The 18233-nt window shown below is 39.8% G+C and overlaps 1 protein-coding gene across 14 annotated transcripts in view; it reads left to right on the top strand.

The window, feature by feature from the left end:
• Positions 1-18233, top strand: part of SRRM1 (serine and arginine repetitive matrix 1) — a 30268-nt gene that overhangs the window by 5770 nt on the left and 6265 nt on the right. For 2 of the 14 annotated variants that reach the window (XM_037135801.2, XM_037135815.2), the window contains 11 exons: positions 1-113; positions 673-788; positions 2765-2968; positions 3341-3535; positions 4089-4208; positions 5814-6088; positions 10479-10559; positions 11097-11183; positions 13136-13280; positions 13663-13704; positions 16711-16821. The exon at positions 1-113 is cut by the window's left edge and continues 58 nt beyond it. In XM_037135801.2, the coding sequence (XP_036991696.2) occupies positions 1-113; positions 673-788; positions 2765-2968; positions 3341-3535; positions 4089-4208; positions 5814-6088; positions 10479-10559; positions 11097-11183; positions 13136-13280; positions 13663-13704; positions 16711-16821 (1489 nt within the window). The remainder of the gene's footprint in view (positions 114-672; positions 789-2764; positions 2969-3340; positions 3536-4088; positions 4209-5813; positions 6089-10478; positions 10560-11096; positions 11184-13135; positions 13281-13662; positions 13705-16710; positions 16822-18233) is intronic. The other 12 variants (XM_037135812.2, XM_037135811.2, XM_037135810.2 and 9 more) reach the window with 12 other exon arrangements.

Genomic DNA, 18233 nt, shown 5'->3' with positions numbered 1-18233 from the left:
CTAGAGAATTTATGGGAGAACTGTGGCCCCTGCTCTTAAGTGCTCAAGAAAACATCGCTGGAATTCCTTCTGCTTTCCTAGAACTGAAGAAAGAAGAAATAAAACAGAGACAGGTAAGAGCCTTTTCTATTGTGTACTGTCGATTTGAGACAGGAGCGTCTGCTGAGCCACTTTAAATTTCACACGACCCAGCTGCCATCAGCGTGCCGATTTGCTTTGCCGGAATGTGTTTGAATGTTCAGTTTTGGTTCTCCAGTTGTTCCCTTCCAACCCAGACACTGAGTTTAGAATGTCTTTTACCAAGACTCGGGTAATTTAAATTTTAAAAAACCATAATGACAGTGTGAAAGGTAAGTACAGGCTCACCATATAGGCAGTGCATCTTAAATAAAAAGGAACATTAGGATGAATGTGAAAAGGATTTTTAAAAATAAACTTTTAGAAACATCCACCCCTTTTAATTCAGAGATTCATTGTCAGGAAGCATTTATTTAGTACCAGTCTGGATGTGTGCCTGTAGTGAATGAAGAAGGAATGGTTTTGATGAAAAGCAGAGGCCGATGGAGTGACGGTAATAGCATTGGTGGTTGCCGGATGTGCAAAGTCTTCTTTAATTTGCTTGTTGATCTCAGATACTCAGTTCTGTTTACTTGGAAAACATGTTCTTTGCAGATCGAACAAGAAAAGTTGGCATCTATGAAAAAGCAAGATGAAGACAAAGATAAGAGGGATAAGGAGGAAAAAGAAAGCAGCAGAGAAAAAAGGGAGAGGTCTCGAAGCCCACGAAGGTACAGTACAATGAATGCGTACCTTACGTTGTGCAGTGCTTTAGGTATTGAGGTGTTCTGTTGTAGGAAGTGAGACAGTTACTAAGGAAGCTAGCTGTACTGTTGGGGGATTTCTCCCAGCCAACACTTTCTGTGGTGAGCTGTTGTTTGCCTCTGGATTAAAATATTTTATCTGGTGCTTGAGACAGATAATTCGACTATACTTGTCTCTAAAATCTTGGTGAATGATTCAAATCTTAATCCTTGGTGTGGCTCCATAGATTGAGTGCCAGCCTGCAAGGCAAAGAGTCTCCAGTTCAGTTCCCAGTCAGGGCACATGCCTGGGGTGCAGGCCAGGTGTCCCCAGTTGGGGGCGTGCAAGAGGCAACCTATTGATGCATCTATCACATATCTATGTTTCCCTCCCTCTCCTCCTCCCTCCCTCCCTCCCTCTCTAAAAATAAATAAATTAAATTTAAAAAAAATTAGACTTCTTACCTGTATTGCTTTAGATTCCATGTAGCATTTAGTCATTTTTAATGTTTATCCACCTCTTTCCTTACATTTCCTTATTTATTAGAAATCTGTGTCCATTAGCTCTTCATATTATACTTTTCTAATTTCTTATTCTGCTTTCCTTAGATGGTTGTACTGAACCCAAAACAGATCATTTATTTGTTTTCTTCTTCCTTCCACTGAGACTGTGGTTAGGTTTCCATATTTAAAGCCAGGATTCAGCTTCTATATTTGTGGTAAAAGGTGAGAATTCTGTTAGGCTTTTACTTTTTAGGGTTCTGTTATTTCAGCAATCTGCTGGCATTAGTAAAGGAAGGAGGTAATTTCTTTGTCCTTTTCCGTTATATATTTGATATTAAAACCTACTTATCAAGGAAGCAGTACTACAGGGTCTGGCAGAAGGCCTGCTGGAGTGGTTGGTAGGGTAATAATATGGGTGTAATAATTTATAGTTTTTGAACACGTCACCTAAAATGTCATATAATGTGCTTGATTGTTATGTTACAGAATTACATGCTTATGATTTTGAAATAGAAAAGGTGTTACTTGTGCTGGGTGGGTCCTGTATTTCTAGAGTTGAGCATGAATGGTAGTGGTAACTACTTACTGGTGAACCAGGTCTACTGCTGTACTTCAGCAGTACAGCAGTAGGGCTGGGGAGACATTGAAAAGGAAAGGGGGGGTTTCTTTAAAAAAAATACCAGTCTTATGCAAGATTGATCTATTTCTCTTCTGTTCTGGAGAGCACGTTGCTTTAATTGCACTGGTCATTTTTCTGGAATACCTAGGCTCTTCCTGATGAATCTGGTGGAATCTGTTTGCATCTCAACTTTGTTTTGTTGGGTTTGAGTTTACTGGGGACGTCTCTTCACAGCTGACCCTCGTACCACATGGGTTTGATCCATGCAGGTCCACTTGTGTAGATTTTTTTCAATAAATGCTGTAAATATATTTTCTCTCCCTGCTGATTTTTTTAAGTTCCATTGTGATTTTAGAGTATACAATACACAAAACATTTAAAATATTTGTTAATTGTGTGATTGGTAAGGCTCTGGTCAAGTAGGCTATCAATAGGTTCTAGGGAGTTAAAAGTTACATGAGGATTTTCAACTGCATGGAGTGTTGATGCCCCTAACTCCATACATTGTTCAAGAGTCAGCTATACTTTTAAGCATCATCTCCCTCTGAAAAATTGGTCTTTGATCTCCTCATCTCGGGAACTGATTAAGAACGAACATCTAGAGTTTTGGGTCAATGCTTCTTCCATTATACAATGTTTCCATTGGTTTGCTTATCTTTCTGGTTTTCTCTGGGCTCTTTCCCTATTAGGTAACTGTGGTGAAATATCTTATTTCCATAGGAAACTTAATGGTGTAATTAAAGAGATTAACCCTCACTTATGCCTTTACCCTCCTCCCCCCCCCCCCCCCCCGCCCAATCCACATTATTCGAAAACCTGAAAAAAATTGCTTTCATCCTAGACGCAAATCCAGATCTCCTTCCCCTAGAAGACGATCTTCCCCTGTCAGGAGAGAGAGAAAGCGCAGTCATTCTCGATCTCCCCGTCACAGAACCAAGAGCCGGAGTCCTTCCCCTGCTCCAGAAAAGAAGGAAAAAACTCCAGAGCTCCCAGAATCATCAGCGAAAATAAAAGAACCTTCAGTACAAGAGGCCACTTCTACTAGGCAAGTACATAAAAATTCATTTATAAATGTCACAGTTTTGGGCTACTAAGTTCAAATTGTGTAGAAGGTTATAAGTAAGATGCCCCAAAGGAAACCACCGCATTCTGTTTGTAGTCTTTCAGATGTTTTATGGATTGTAACTTGCTGCCTCCCTCAATAGTATGAACAGCCGTGCACTTGAAGAAAAATGTGTGTAGTTAGAACTGTTAGTTGCTGTCACTGGATTTCACTGATCTTTTAGAGCTCAGGAGAAGTCTTCATAGATTTTGAAAACTTTTTAAAAGGAAAAATAACTTTATTCATTGAATTATGACACAGGAGTCTGAGCAGAAGAGGGGGGAAATAAGCTTTTTTTTCCCTTTTCCCCCACAGCGACATTCTGAAAGTTCCCAAGCCTGAACCCATACCAGAGCCTAAAGATCCTTCTCCAGAGAAAAATTCCAAAAAAGAAAAGGAAAAGGAGAAGATCCGACCAAGGTCTCGGTCACGTTCCAAATCAAGATCCCGGACACGTTCTCGCTCACCTTCTCATACTCGGCCTAGACGGCGCCATAGGTCCAGATCACGGTGAGTTGTGGCTGTAAGACCTGCATAGAGCTTAGGTCTTACCTGCTGCTTTCCCAGACAGAAGTAGGTAACTAGTTTCTTTTCTCTCCCCCACCCCCTTTAAGATTTGTTTGTTTGTTTGTTTGTTTGTTTATAGAGACGGAGCTGGTGGGGGGAGAAGAGAGGAAGAGAAGCATCAATGTGTGGTTGCCTCTCACACGCCCCCTACTGGGCACCTGGCTCACAACCCAGGCCTGTGCCCTGACTGGGAATCAAACTGGTGACCCTTTGGTTAGCAGTCAGCACTCAGTCCACTGAGCCACACCAGCCAGGGTGATAACTAGTTTCAAAGCAGTAGAAGACACTTCATAGAGTGTTATTCTTTGGATTTAACAGTTGGATTTAACAGAGAATTTGAGGACACTTTCTGTACACCATCAAATCTCTATATAAATGGAATTGTATCCCTTGAAATCCATTTTTCTTTTTTAACATAGCTGTTGAGAAAACTGTGTCAAGCAATACATTCCATGTTCCTGATTTATTCAGGCTCTAATTTTGTTTGTTATGGCAGATCATACTCACCTAGAAGGCGGCCAAGCCCGAGAAGGCGGCCATCTCCTCGAAGAAGAACTCCACCAAGACGAATGCCTCCTCCACCAAGGCACAGAAGGAGCCGATCTCCAGTGAGACGGTGAGTTTCCGTTTCTTCTTTCCGTCCGGAAGTGTCAGGTGTGAGAATGCACCATACGTTGTTTTAGGCACGTGTTTGTGTCAGTGTCCGTGTCCCCTGGAAGAAAACTCGTGAGGAGCAGATGATGCCTTCCAAAGACCCTCTCACTTGAGTGTAAAGGCTGTTATTTGCAAAGAAAAATAATGGCAGCGGAGTGTTGGGAAGTAGAGAAGAAATTCACCATCTTACTGATATTTAGTTACCACTGGCTGCTGAAAAAGTAGGTGAGGGCAGAGCCAGTGAGCTGCTTTTTACCAGTGTTAAAGTAATCCACTTGTGAATTATACTTTCATATTTAAATTTTTTTCATTATAGAAATGAGTACTTATAAATTATAAGTTATGAATTATAAACAATTCAAATAGAAATAACAAAGTTAAAAATTACCCAACCCTGGCCAGGGGACTCAGTTGGTTAGAGCATTGTCCTGGTGCTCTGGGGTTGTGGGTTCGATCCCTGGTCAGGACACATACAGGAGTCAACCAACGAATGCACAAATAAGTGGAACAGGAAATTGGTGTGTTTCTTTCTCTCTCTCTCTCTCTCTCTCTCTCTCTCAAATCAATATTTTGAGTCTTTTAAGGTTATTTTTCAGGTAACCAGATCAACTTGGAACAATAAGCTCCGTAATGTTTGTTTTCTGTAGTCTGAGGTTTTTCCGAATTTCCGTGGTTTCTTTTCAAAGATAATTTTTTCTGTGGGGAAGAGTTGTCAAGGTATATTGAACCATTTTATAACTTAAAATTACAGAATTGCTGTTACTGCTGATGAATAAGACCGATGTAAATCAGACCAGTCAGTTCATCTGTCACACTTATAAAACCTACTGTTTCTCCTTAGGAGTAAGTAAAGTAGTAGCAGCAGTGTCGGTACAAGATTAGTGGAAACAGCTATTTCTTAATATTGGACTTTTGCAAGCGGCATGCTTTAATTGTGCTTACTGAGCCATTTAGCAATCAAAATATTTTGCAGATTGTGTAAGATTCCCTTTCAGGCAGTTTTTATCTCACACTTAAGGTAGGGTTTCTTTTTTTCAGGTTCTCAGGAATTCTTCTGCCAAAGGTGAATTCTGCAGGTACACATAATTGCAACAGAACTTACCACAAATTTTGCCGCAGAATTCGAGAGGCCCTGCTTCTAAGTTTATGTAGCTAAATGAATTTCTAATCTTACACATCTCTTTAAAAATTCAATGTAAAGGTTGCTTGACATTGTGTTATTAAATAGAAAACACTGCCACCGAAATTTTGTGTGCAAACCCAGAACATTATCATTCCCAAGGAAGACAGAGACTGGTTAGTTATGTTAGCACCCAACGTGTTTTATAACTGGAAGGTAACTGAAACACGATTTATCAGAATAACTTATTTCTTTATAGTCTCGAACTAGCTGTTTCCTATGTTAGGTTATGGTTCGTTTCCCATTTTTTAAAAACTCATTTATCTGCTTAGCTACATAAACTCAAAAGTTGGATAAAAATGGCTGTATTTTTGCATAAACTGTACATACCTGGATGGTCATTCTTTGTAAATACACAGTTACTGAGTGTGAATATTTATTCCACAGAAGACGACGTTCATCAGCATCCTTGTCTGGGAGTAGTTCATCATCATCTTCATCTCGTTCCCGGTCACCGCCAAAGAAGCCTCCTAAGAGGACATCCAGCCCCCCTCGAAAAACGCGTAGGTTGTCTCCTTCAGCGAGTCCTCCCAGGCGAAGGCACAGGCCATCACCTCCAGCAAGTCCTCCGCCGAAAACTCGGCACTCCCCAACACCCCAGCAGTCAAACCGCGCGCGAAAAAGTCGTGTTTCTGTCTCTCCAGGGAGAACTTCAGGTAAAGGTAAAAATCAAACAAATAGAAACAATTATGTTCTTTCTCCAGTTGCCTACAAAGTGCTCAGTCAGTAGTTGGTCACCCCCTCTTCTCTTCAAAGTACGAAGTAGCTGAGTAACATTTGTACCTGATGTTCTCTGTGAATTGCTTAGAAGGAGCCCTTTTCTTTCCTGCTTTATGTGCTTGGGATTTGTTCACATAGACTTTATGTGTGTGCTGTTTTTACCTCCTGGCGTTGAGTAGGTAGAGAAATGTATTTATCAGTCAGGATGTTTGATTTGGGTAACTTACCAAAGTCGTGTTGTGGTAGGGGTCATTCATTATATTACTGCAAGACTCCCCTTCCTACCCCCAAAGATTTTTTTGTTTGATCTTGTTTGAGAACTTAATATACTTACTAAATCTTTTCTTGGCCCTCTGTGCTCTCTGAGGGATGTGGTAGCTGATCTGTTTTTAAATTTAGGATCGAGGCAGGGTTCTTGAGTGTTGCTGTTGCTTTCCCCTGTAGACTGATTTTGAGGGGTTTGCGATCTGTGTGGTCCTGCCAGGCAAGCAGGTACTAGCTGTGTTAGTCTGAGTGAAGGTTTGTTGGGGTGGCTTCCTTTAGTATCAGATACACTGTGGGATCTGTCTGAGCAGAATCGGGCCTCTGGTGCTTAAGGGCAGAATGAGAAAGAGCCTAAGAAGTGAGTAGTGAGGGAGGGGGCGTGTCTCAAAAGCTGCTACAATAATTGAATTTTAAGGAGCATCACACAGTTGGTCTGATCACATTTAAGTTTTCAGGTGAGACACAAAACAGAATGGGGACAGGCAAAATTTTGACTATATTTTAATGAATTTAATGTGTTAGGGATTTTTAATAAGCATTCTACTGCTTCATCTCCCTTTCCCCACCAGCCTGGCACTGTGTCGATATCCAGAAATTGTGCTTTACACCTTTTGAGCTCTGTTACAGCGAGGTATGGAAGATAAGCTATCAGACCGAAAGGGGGATAATGGGAATCTATTAATTCCCATATAGATTGTATAATGTATAGATAGTATATACGGATTATTTCTGAATTTTAACAGGTTAACTTGATGTTACATAAATATTACATGGTCATTTTTCTTGAATTAGCTTTGTAGACCTAGACAGGGAACTGGATAAGAAGAAAGAAGCCTTTAGGTCTTCCAGGTTCAGGTTTAATCTAAGTATGGGGGCCGTCTTAGGATCACTTAACTTTTCATACCCTCATGTCCCGAGTTACTTTCTGTTCAAGATTGGGGAAATTTCAGTCTGTCCATAGTTTCTAGTCGCCGTGTCCAAGTCTGGTGCTGTTGTCCTGACCTGGCCTGTTTTTTCTTTCCTATGAAGTGTTGGGACTTCTGAATATTTTCTTTCCTTTATCTGGAGCCAGAAAACTCTTCTAGTGAAAAAAATATTGTGAATGCTGTCACTTGCCGCTTTGCAAAAACACATCCAGTTAACGGTTTTTCTGTCGCATTGTATAGCCAAAGGGTAATAAATGTACTTGGACAGAAGGACTGAATCGATGTTAAAATAGGTTAATTGTTAAGAATTAGTAAACCTTTTGAAGTTTCTGCATAGGTATGAACTGCTTGTGTTTTGATGTCTTGTTGGAGGAAACGGGCTGCTTGTTGGCTGCTTTTCAGAAACAAGTCACAGTGGAGATAGGCCATGGTGGGTGGGGGACACAGGAAGAATGAGTGCTGTTCCCATGGCTTCGGGGGTCGATCTCTCCATGTGCGAACAAAACCCAGCCAAAGAAATGCAGTGCGATCAGTTAGCCAGAGGCTGCCCTGTGACCACGGAAGCTAAATATTGTTTATAGTGAAATGATCCCGGCCATCTGTGATGAAATTTCAGAGCTAGAAACAACTTTGGAGATTGTCATCAACAAACAGGTTCTCGGGTTAAGGGATTTGGTCAAGGTCAACCAGCCAGGACTAGAATGTTCTCATTCCCATTGCAAAATGAATACTTGGTCCAGCTTTCCTGTTCCAAAATGCCTATTCTGATTTCTGGAGGAGGAAATGGAGAGCAGGTGAAACTCTTTAGCTTCTGTGCCTGGTAATACAAATTCAGAAATTCCTCTTTTTTTTTTTTTTTTGGTAGTCTTCATGCCTAATAAGAGCAATGACATTGGAATTCAATAGACTTTACTGTTGTAATTCATGTAGTAGTCACCAGTCAGGGCTTTAAATAAAGGTTCTGTTGTTGATAGTGGGCAAAAGGAGTGGCAGACAGGCAAGAAGAGTATTTGGGGGAATGTAAGAGGTAAACTATTCGGAGTGTAATATGCATTTTTCACTTGGAAAGGGACCTTAGGAAGCATTTTGTAATTGATGGCATGTCATAGTTAAATTGGTATTATCTTAGTAATGCTTTGAAATCAGCAGGATAGTGAATGAAGCATGTTTACAGAGCATCTATACCTGTAGTGGTAGTTTTGAGTTTAGGTCAGTTTAGCCGTATAAATTATACTTGAGGATACTCAATGATTTTACTAATTCCAGTCCCAGTGACTTTATAAGTGATCCTTTGGGCAAGTCTGGGAGATTAATAATTTGTAGGACTATTGAAAATAAATTTAAAATACTGGTTTTCCTGTTGATTTTGAAGATTTCTGACTTCATGCTACAATGATTTTGCACTTGAATACAAAAAATAAAAACATTCGGATGGGTAAAGTCTTACCTAGGCAAACAAACCTCAATGAAACATTACATTAATAATGATGTGATTCAACTAGTCCTTGAACTAGAGTAGGGGTGTATAATGGATACTTGTTTAATGGCATATTGATTTCAGAGAGAGATAGGAAGTGGAGGTAAGGGGAAGAAACATTGTTGTTCTACTTATTTATGTATTCATTGGTTGAGTCTTGTATGTGCCCTGACCAGGGATCAAACTCTGCAACCTTGGGAGGATTAGGACTGTACTAGAATCAGGTGAGCTTACCTGGCCAGGGCTAAAATTCTGGCTGTTTACAGTGGTGAATTCTCAAGTTTGACTCCTTTAGCAAAGATGAGATTGCTGTTTTAGATTGCTACTTCTTTTAAGTTAATAATACCCCTTGAATAAGCCTATGTAAGCTTCTGAATATAAGGGTCTATTAAATGAAATGTATATACATTCTACATCAAACATCTCAGGTAATTGCTTTAATGACTTAAAACAATTGTAAAGATCCTGAGGGGAATCATATTGTCCTCTTTTTTCTAATTTATTTTTAATTTATTTTTAGAGGGGAGGGAGAAAGGGAGAGAAACATCCATGTGCTAGAGATACATGGATTAGTTGCCTCTCACACGCCCCCTACTGGGGACCTGGCCTGCAAACCAGGCATGTGCCCTCACTGGGAATTGAATTGGTGACCTTTCAGTTTGCAGGCCGGTGCTCAATCCATTGAGCCACTTCAGTTGAAGCAATTAATAGACACAATTAGTAATTGTTGGAAATGAAAACCTATACCCTAGAAATAGTGTTGGGGTCAGATCCTATTTCACTTAAATTATGTGTGACTTTGAAGTCACTTCTTTTTAAACCTCAGGTCTCTCCTTTTATAAAATGGAGGGGCAGGGGGAGTGTTATTAGCAACAGTACTTAACATAGCCGTCATGATTTTCCATTCAATTGTGAAAAGAGAAGTTAGATCATTTATAACTCCAGCTCTCCTGCTGCCTCAGGTGTATTTCAGAGCTGCTGCTTTTTTCTTCTTTTCTTCCTCTAAGCTTTGGAAAGATTCTTCCAGCCTTAGTTTTTCATTATTTTTACCATTGTGAAGGTCTGCTTTTTGAATAGGTAGTTGAGATCCCTTGTGCTATTGTGAAGGCTGTGCTCTACATAATGAGTGAGCGGCCTTTTGGGTGGCTGGTTCATTCCTCCTCTCTAGACCATATATGTTTCTCTGAATATTTCAGCAGATCTAATTTCTTACTTATTTATCATCTGTCTTCTTCACCTACCCATAGTGAGTATTTCTGAAAGCTTTCATGCTGAGGAGGCCTCCGCAGACTGTTGGACGTTGTGGGACAGCAGAGGCCTGCTGAGCTGAAGTTTGTACACGGCAGCTTTAGACTTGCTCTACTCGGGGATGGCTCCCAGTTTCTCTTAACTGTTGTTTCTCTCGGGTGGATCTCTAGATTCTAAATCATTAGAGAACTTTTTGAGACTTTTCATTCAGCATTTAAAAATTCTTCTACTTTAGGTACAACTCAGATGATGACAAAAAGGCCTTACAGAATTTTGTAATTCTCTATAAATTCTTTATGAAAATAGTTGCACCTATTTTTATTTTGTTAAAATGTCTTGTGAAGCTTTGTTTTGTTTTCTTCTTGTAAGTGGGTTTTTTGTTTTTGTTTTTGTATATTTGTTTGCCATACTCTTCAGTGACAAAACATAAAGGTACTGAGAAAAGAGAATCCCCTTCACCAGCACCCAAGCCTAGAAAAGTAGAGTTGTCTGAATCAGGTAAGTTCTGTGTGTGTTTGTTTGAAGCTAAACTAGACCCGCCTGCACATTTGGTCAGACCCTCTGGTTAAAGATTAATTACAGGCCGTGGCTTAGTGGTTAAGAGCCAGGACTGAAGCCAGACCAACCCGGTGTGAACCCCAGGCTCCAACTACCCGACTGCTTTTTGTTTAATTACTTAATTTATCTTAGCCTCATTTTTGTCATATCTGAAATGTGGATAATAGTCTTGTTCTTTAGGTTTTTGTTAACTAACTGAAATAATGTTTATAAAGTGCTTGGCACTTATCCTAACCTGTTGTAGCAAATGCCTGAATAAGTTTATTTTTATTATATTTGGCGGTGATGGTTTAAGTTGATATTTTATGCTTCTTCTTTGTAAAAAGAACTGTACACACACACACGCATATATATGTGGTAGTTGCACTGTTTGACCCAACCAGATATAAGTTTGAGAGGCCGTTTCCCAATTCAAATACGTTACATTTTCTGTAAGCATCACTAAAGAAACACTTTCTAAACGCGTCCGTCTTTCAGAAGAAGACAAAGGTGGCAAAACGGCCGCAGCAGACTCCGTGCAGCAGAGACGCCAGTACAGACGACAGAACCAGCAGTCTTCATCCGGTATGGGCACTGACTACGTTTTTTCTACCTGCATTTTCTAACAAAAAGTACTGGAGATGTGCCTACCTATCAGTGTAGTGAGTAATTTAGGAGAAATATGTGCCTACATAGAAATAAAGTATCGATCTTCAGAGTGCAGCAATAAAAAAGGGAGGGCAGATGAAATTAGAAAAGTATCATTCTTTTCCCAGCCTCCTGTCATATTTCCCAAAGCTTTATTCAGAAAATTTTTTTAATGGAGGGAGAGAGAAAGAAACATCGATTTGGTTGCTTTACTTAGTTATACATTCATTGGCTGATTCTCGTATGTGCCTTGACCAGGAATCAAAACGCGTAACCTTGGGGGACAACTCTAACCAACTGAGCAACCTGGCCAGGAACATTCAGACATTTTCTGTATACTTGTAAGCATCTTAGGTTTAAAAAGAAGAAAACCTGCCCTGACTAGTGTGGTTCAGTGGATTGAGTATCGGCCTGCAAACCAAAGGGTCGCTGGTTTGATTCCCAGTCAGGGCACATGCCCGGGTTGTGGGCCAGGTCCCCAGTGGGGGCTGCACAAAAGGTATCCACATGTTGGTGCTTCTTTTCCTCTTTCTCCCTTGCCCCATCTCTAAAAATAAATAAATAAAATCTAATGAAAAAAGAAAAAAGCCCACACAAGTTCAAATTGTAAGTTATGTTGCCTGCCTTCTTAATGTAATGTATCTAGACATCTTTCACTGTTCTTGAAGATTTACTGTACTTTTTTTTACCTTTTTTGTTGTTTTAGTTTTTGCTACCATACTTTAAAAAATTTTTTTTTATTTATTTACATTTGGGGGGCAGGAAGAGGGAGAAAGAGAGGAGAGAAATATGAATGTGTGGTTGCATCTCACAAACCCCCTAGTGGGGACCTGGCCTGCAACCCAGGCCTGTGCCCTGACTGGGAACTGAACAAGAGACCCTTCGGTTTGCAGGCCAGCACCCAGTCCACTCAGCCACACCAGCCAGGGCCCATACTTCTTTATTGTAACAATATTTTATAATTTAGGGAACCAATTGCCTATTTGTACATTTGGGTTGTTTCTGGCTCTTTTGTGTACTATGTAAAAATATCTGTAAAACAATAAAAAATGAAAATTTTGGGTTAGAGTATGTGCATAGAAACTTGATTTTTAAACCAGATGTTCTAACTTTATTAGCTCAGTTGGCATTTGTGGCTGAGTCTGGACACTATTTTTTTTCCCTCCCCCATTTATAAAATGGAAACCAAAGCATCCCACAGTGGCATTGAGTTAGTTAAAAGTTACACACCTTTTGCAGTACTTTTCAAGGTGAGGTTAATCATGGAAGGGTTTGTAAATGCTCATTGATTTTGGGTGTTTTTGGTACTTGGAAATTTGTTTTAAATTTATTTTTTAGTATTTGGAGAACAGTGGTCAGTTATTTTAAGTTAAAGAAGTCATGTGCCAACAATTGAAGTTTTCCTCTTTGCAGTCTTAGATGTTCTCTACCAGGCCTGTAGGGAAGTGTCTGTCTCACATATGTATTTGCTTAATAAATGCCAGGGACACGGAAGCCAGTTATTCAAACCCTGATAAGATTTTCCATAGCCTTTAAAGTGCTTACAGTAATAACAGTCAAGTAATTGAGTGCTTTTTAAGCTGTACTTGGTTTTTAGGAAAATCACTAGATTCTTAAAAGTCATTGGGTCTCTGTGAATTGTGCTGTGGAAATGATTTCTATAACCTACTTATGTAATAATAATGGTTATGTGTATTTGTTTATAATCAGTTTTCACATCACTGAGTAGACACTGACCAGTGTTGCCTCTGTTGGAGGTGGTGGTTTGCGTGCACGCCTGCTTACCTTGGTGGCCTCGCTCATTTGGACGCTCCACCCACTTTGGTTCAGAAAGCGTGGACACTCTTTCAAGCACAGGCCTGCTTAATATTTTGTTTGTGTGATTATAGATTCTGGCTCCTCCTCTTCCTCAGAAGACGAGCGACCCAAGAGGTCCCACGTGAAGAACGGGGAGGTGGGCAGGCGGCGGAGACATTCCCCTTCCCGGAGTGCCTCTCCGTCACCTCGGAAGCGCCAGAAAGAGGCTTCCCCTCGGTAATGGCTGTTCGTCAGTAGTCCTCGCTGCTGTTTTGTAGTGATGAGATGTCCTAACTTACGAGATGAGCTGTGGGCTTATTTCAGAATTTGTCTAACTCCTTAATTTCAAGGACAGATGGGCATGCGCACATTTTGTTTTGGGGGGGCGGGGGTTGCTTTGTTTGGTGGTTATTAGCTAATTAATGAGAACTTTGGGAGTTTTGTATTACCATGTGGTATGTGGGCATGATTGAAAGAATACCAGTTAAATCGTAGCATTAATTCCTGAACATCTTTGAATGTTTAAAATATATATTTCCATTAATGATACTTAACGCCATTGAAGTAAATAATTTGGTGAATGGAATTCTTGACGTTTGTTTTTCTCCACTGCTCTCAGGATGCAGATGGGAAAGCGATGGCAATCGCCAATGACTAAAAGGTTGGTTAGACACTACTTTGTAACTCAGGGCTACATGTCAGAGTTCTAGTGACCTAATTTCCTGTTTAGGTGACCCTATCCAATTCCTAGGTGTACAGAGGGTAGAGAAAGTCCTCGGTTGTTTTAGTTTAATTATATGTCTTTACATATCAAATCAGTGATAGAATTGTACACTATTCATTTTAGAATGTTATTTGAAGTTAGGTTTTTGTACAGTTATAAAATCTGTAGTAATAGCACCCAGAGTTAGTGGGGAAGGACTTTGTGGTGATATTAGGGGAGGCAAGAAGAACCGTGGAGAGACTCAGAAAGTGGAAAGGAGTGTAAGGCTTCGGCCCCTTTTCAGTGTTTCCTGTGGTAGGAAGTTAGGTTTGCACATCTTCGTTTAACCTTTCTGATTATTGGTATCTGTGTGACCCAAGCCTAGACAGCTTTAGGTTAAGCCTGTCTTCTGAATTTAAAAAAAGGAGGAAAAAAAACAGGCCCTGGAGTAGTGAAGTGAACCTTTCAGGGTCATGGATCTTCAATGATGTACATTACACGGTCTTCACTGGTCTTTTGTTTTGGGGGTTTAGCTGCCACTAAATTTCTAAGTATTTGGTCTTCCTAAAACTATCCTGTTCTTATTTTTGGCTCTGTTTTGGAAGCTGTTCTATTTTAGGTAGTCTCATTAGTAAAGTGTTTTCTTGGACAGCTTCTTTGGAAGCTGTTTTCTTTGGAAACAGTCAGCAATGTTCGTGGTGCAGCTAAGCAGTGCATTTGTACCGTGGAAGTAACTATTACTCGTCAATAAAAAATTGAAAGTCTAAAAAAAAAGATAAATTTAGGTGTTAGTTTCTAGCTATAATTATCTCCGGCTTCTATGAAATTGCTAGTACAGTAGATGAAAAATTACAGAATCAATTTAGTAGTAAGATTTCTTCCCTTTCTCCCACCCCCCAAATTACGAAACTATTTTCTTTACTGGAAAAAGATTCTCACTACAGTGAAATGAGTGTTTAGGTTTATTGCCTTGTCCCAGGATATTTTTGTTTTGTTTAAACATTGAAAAATGTATTTTTCATGCTCTTAAACGCTTGTCTTTGCGATTGGAACACTCCTTAACCTACAGGACACGAAGTATATTGATCATACTCAGTGTAGCTGATGCTGCCTTAGGTGGTTGTCACCTCTGTGACCTGTCTCTGTTACCAGGGTGGCTAGTGAAGTGAGATTGTTCTGAGGCAGGGATAACAGCCCGGGCCCTTTTTAAATTTATTTATTTTTAACCCCTGAAATGTGTGCCTTACCCGGATCAGTTAAGAAACTGTAGCCTTCAGATCACAGAACCAAGTGCTATGAAGACTCCAGGTCCCTGAAAAGTGATTGTCAGGTTTTTCCGGCAGTTCCTTGAGTTGTGCTACTTTGGTCGGGGTTTTATTGATTCTTATTCTCTTTTCAGTTATTGTCTTACATAGAAACAAGACACTGAAGGTCATTGCTGGCCTTCAGTTATTTTCTAAATGAAACAGGCACAGTATATATCTCAGGTTATTAATTAGTGTTTCATAACAGACTCTAACCTAAGTTCAATTTTTAATGACTTTCTATTTCATTTAAAGTTTTATAAACAAATCGGGAGAGTATTTTTAAAGAGAAGCCACATGCACAAGAGCAATAGTCTCATGCTATTATACCTACTGATAACATACTGGCTTACCTCATCCTCAAAGTTTATGAATGTAAACCTTTGCTTTTCTTTTTAACTTAAAACCCAAATGTTTTCTTTCATTTGAAATCTTCATTATCCCTTGAAACAATACTGTAGTCAACCTGTTTCTCTTCTTCCTTTAGGTGTCCTTTTTGTTAATCAATAGTTTGACATCTTCATTTCATTCATCTAAAGCTAATCTGTTATCATTGCCTCTTGTAGTTTATATTTTAAATCTATTCAAAGTGAAGTCTTAGTCCCCATGAGGCATAAACAAATACAAGTTGAAAATTTAATTTAGTAATGATTTCAGGAATTTCCCTGCTCTGTTTAACAGAGCTCTCCTTAGTTTTAAAGGGACACCAAGACCAGTAAACTTGAGAAAATATTTTCAGATTCACAGGAAGCACCAGTACTCTCCTGGGCAAGAAATTAAAATTAATTACATTATTTGACTACTTTGTGTACATAAATTTCCCCAAAAGGTGGCAAACTGGCTTAGTGTATGTTTTAATGTGTCTGTAGGAAGGTGTCTGTCCGTTAGTCTAGTTGATACATTCGTACACTCCAGGTGTGCTTTCTAGGTCGGTTGTGTGTTGGTAAACTCAGAATTAAGATGTGTGTGACCTTATCTGCACTTTAACCCAAATCGGTCCCAGTGATAGCTTAGTGCTCAGACAGCTTTGGTCCTTGTCTTTGGGACAGTGTTTTTAGTTAATAGTGTGCAACTCAGGAACAGTGGGAATACATTTTAAAAATCAAGAATTTGGAGCTCTGACACCCAGATTTGGGGCCTTAAGCCACTGGTGACTTTAGAATTTAAAATACCTGTGTTAGGATATTCAGTTGTTCCTAATAAGGAATTGGAGAATCACCTGCGAGCCTCTTCATAATGATACTGGCTAGACCGTAGCCCAGAGCTGACGAATGCAGAGCTCAGATGGGTTTCCTAGGTGATTGCGGTGCATGTGCCGGTTTCAAGGCAATGCTCAGACACAATGTTTTCAGACTTGCTTCCTAACGTTAAGCGTACGTTGTACCGTGACCCAAACTCCATATTTATATACTGAAACAAACTTCATAAAAATATATACCCTTAGTATAAGTAACAATCTGATTTTCTACTTTTAAAAAAATGCTGGCTCATACCCAGGGTCTTAACTGATAGTCTTGACCTGTGGTTTGTAAAGCACTGTTCTGAGGGATAGAGGAATAGTTGTTGCACGTTGGGTTAACAATGATTGAAATGGTGTCGTCTGGATTACTTAGTTATAAATGCTGCTAACTCAATCAACTATAATTCTTCTTTGGTTTAGTGGTAGACGGAGGAGAAGTCCCTCCCCTCCACCCACCAGAAGGCGACGCTCTCCTTCTCCTGCTCCACCTCCTCGGCGGCGGAGGTCCCCCACCCCACCCCCACGGCGGAGGTGCGTGATCAGATGTGCATGTTGGGTTCATTGGAGCGACTTCGAATCTTCACGACTGAAGTATCTTTCAGAGTGGCATCGCTCAGCCATTCACAAACCACAAATCACGTCTATTGCGTGATTCCATTTATGTGAAAAATTCTAACACAGGAATCTGTGCAGTGGATTAGTGGTGCTGGGCGGGTGTGGGGGCGAAAATGGTTGTGAATATAGTAAATTATTGAAATGTCCACTCTCAGTAGTTGAACTTGATGCTGTCTGAATCGTACCAGTCAAGATACTAAGTACAAAGATGGAAACACCACTTGGTGATTACAAAGGGAAAAGTTTGGGACAGGACAAAAGTAGTTTACAGTTTTGACAAAACAATATAATAGTTCATAATGCAAGAGTAAACTCTGTGTTTCACTTAATCAAAACTGTAAACCTATTTTTGCCTCATCCTGTATTAAGAACTCTCAGCACACACTTGTCTTAACTAAGGAATCAACATTCTTGGTAATACACATTGGTGTCACATAACTTTTAGATACCTCTGTAGTATCCTTACCAATTATGTAGAACCTTGGAGTGATTATTAGGAAATACCAGGCAACTCCAGTTTGAAGATCAGTCTTCAAAGGAACTGACTAATACTCTTAAAAAATGTCAGTTATGAAAGAGTAACAGTTACAAATCAGAAACTTTTAGGACACATGGCAACTAATTGCAATATAGGATTCTGATTTTTGGAATTTGGAACAGAAAAAAAGGACATAAGTGGAAAATGGGTGATAGTACTATTTTAGTTAGTTCTGTTAGTACTGAGGTTGATTCTGGTTCCGTTCATTTTTCTGTGGCTATATAAGTGGCAAATCTTCATTGTTATTGCAGCTTTTCTCTAAATCTAAAATGATTTCAAAAATAAAAGTTCAGGGAACATTTGTAATGGCATCACCAAGCAGTATAACGGCTACTACCACTCTTGCATACCTGTCATGTGCCAGGTACAGTGCTAGGTGTTCATGTGCTTTGTCTTCATCTTCAAGATGACCTTGCTTGGTAGGTGGTATTGTTCCCATTTTTCAGGCAAAGTAGAGATTCATTGTTACTAAAATTGCTCAACGGCAGAATGGAACTTCATTCTTTGTCTGGACTGGAAAATATTTTGAGCTCAAGGCCTGGACATTTCAAGAGCCAATGGTAGTTGGACCTGAATGTGTAATCGTTAGGTCTAATTCCTAAGAGGCAAGTGAGTGTTATGTAGGAATTCAGCATTATGAGAAAGGCCAGGTTAGACTTCCACAGGGGTTTCACATTCTGGGCATTCACATTCTGCCTAGCAGTGAACTTTCATTGAAAAAAATGGTCCTTTTTTTTTTTTTTTTTTAAAGGATGTTACTTGTTTATAGAGGGGAAGGGAGAGAAACATT

Source organism: Artibeus jamaicensis, unplaced genomic scaffold, assembly GCF_021234435.1.
Source record: "Artibeus jamaicensis isolate MK-2021 breed Jamaican fruit bat unplaced genomic scaffold, CSHL_Jam_final scaffold_847, whole genome shotgun sequence".
Taxonomy (NCBI): Eukaryota; Metazoa; Chordata; class Mammalia; order Chiroptera; family Phyllostomidae; genus Artibeus; species Artibeus jamaicensis.
The sequence above is the reverse complement of the archived record's forward strand: the minus strand, read 5'-3'. Positions and strand labels throughout refer to the sequence as shown.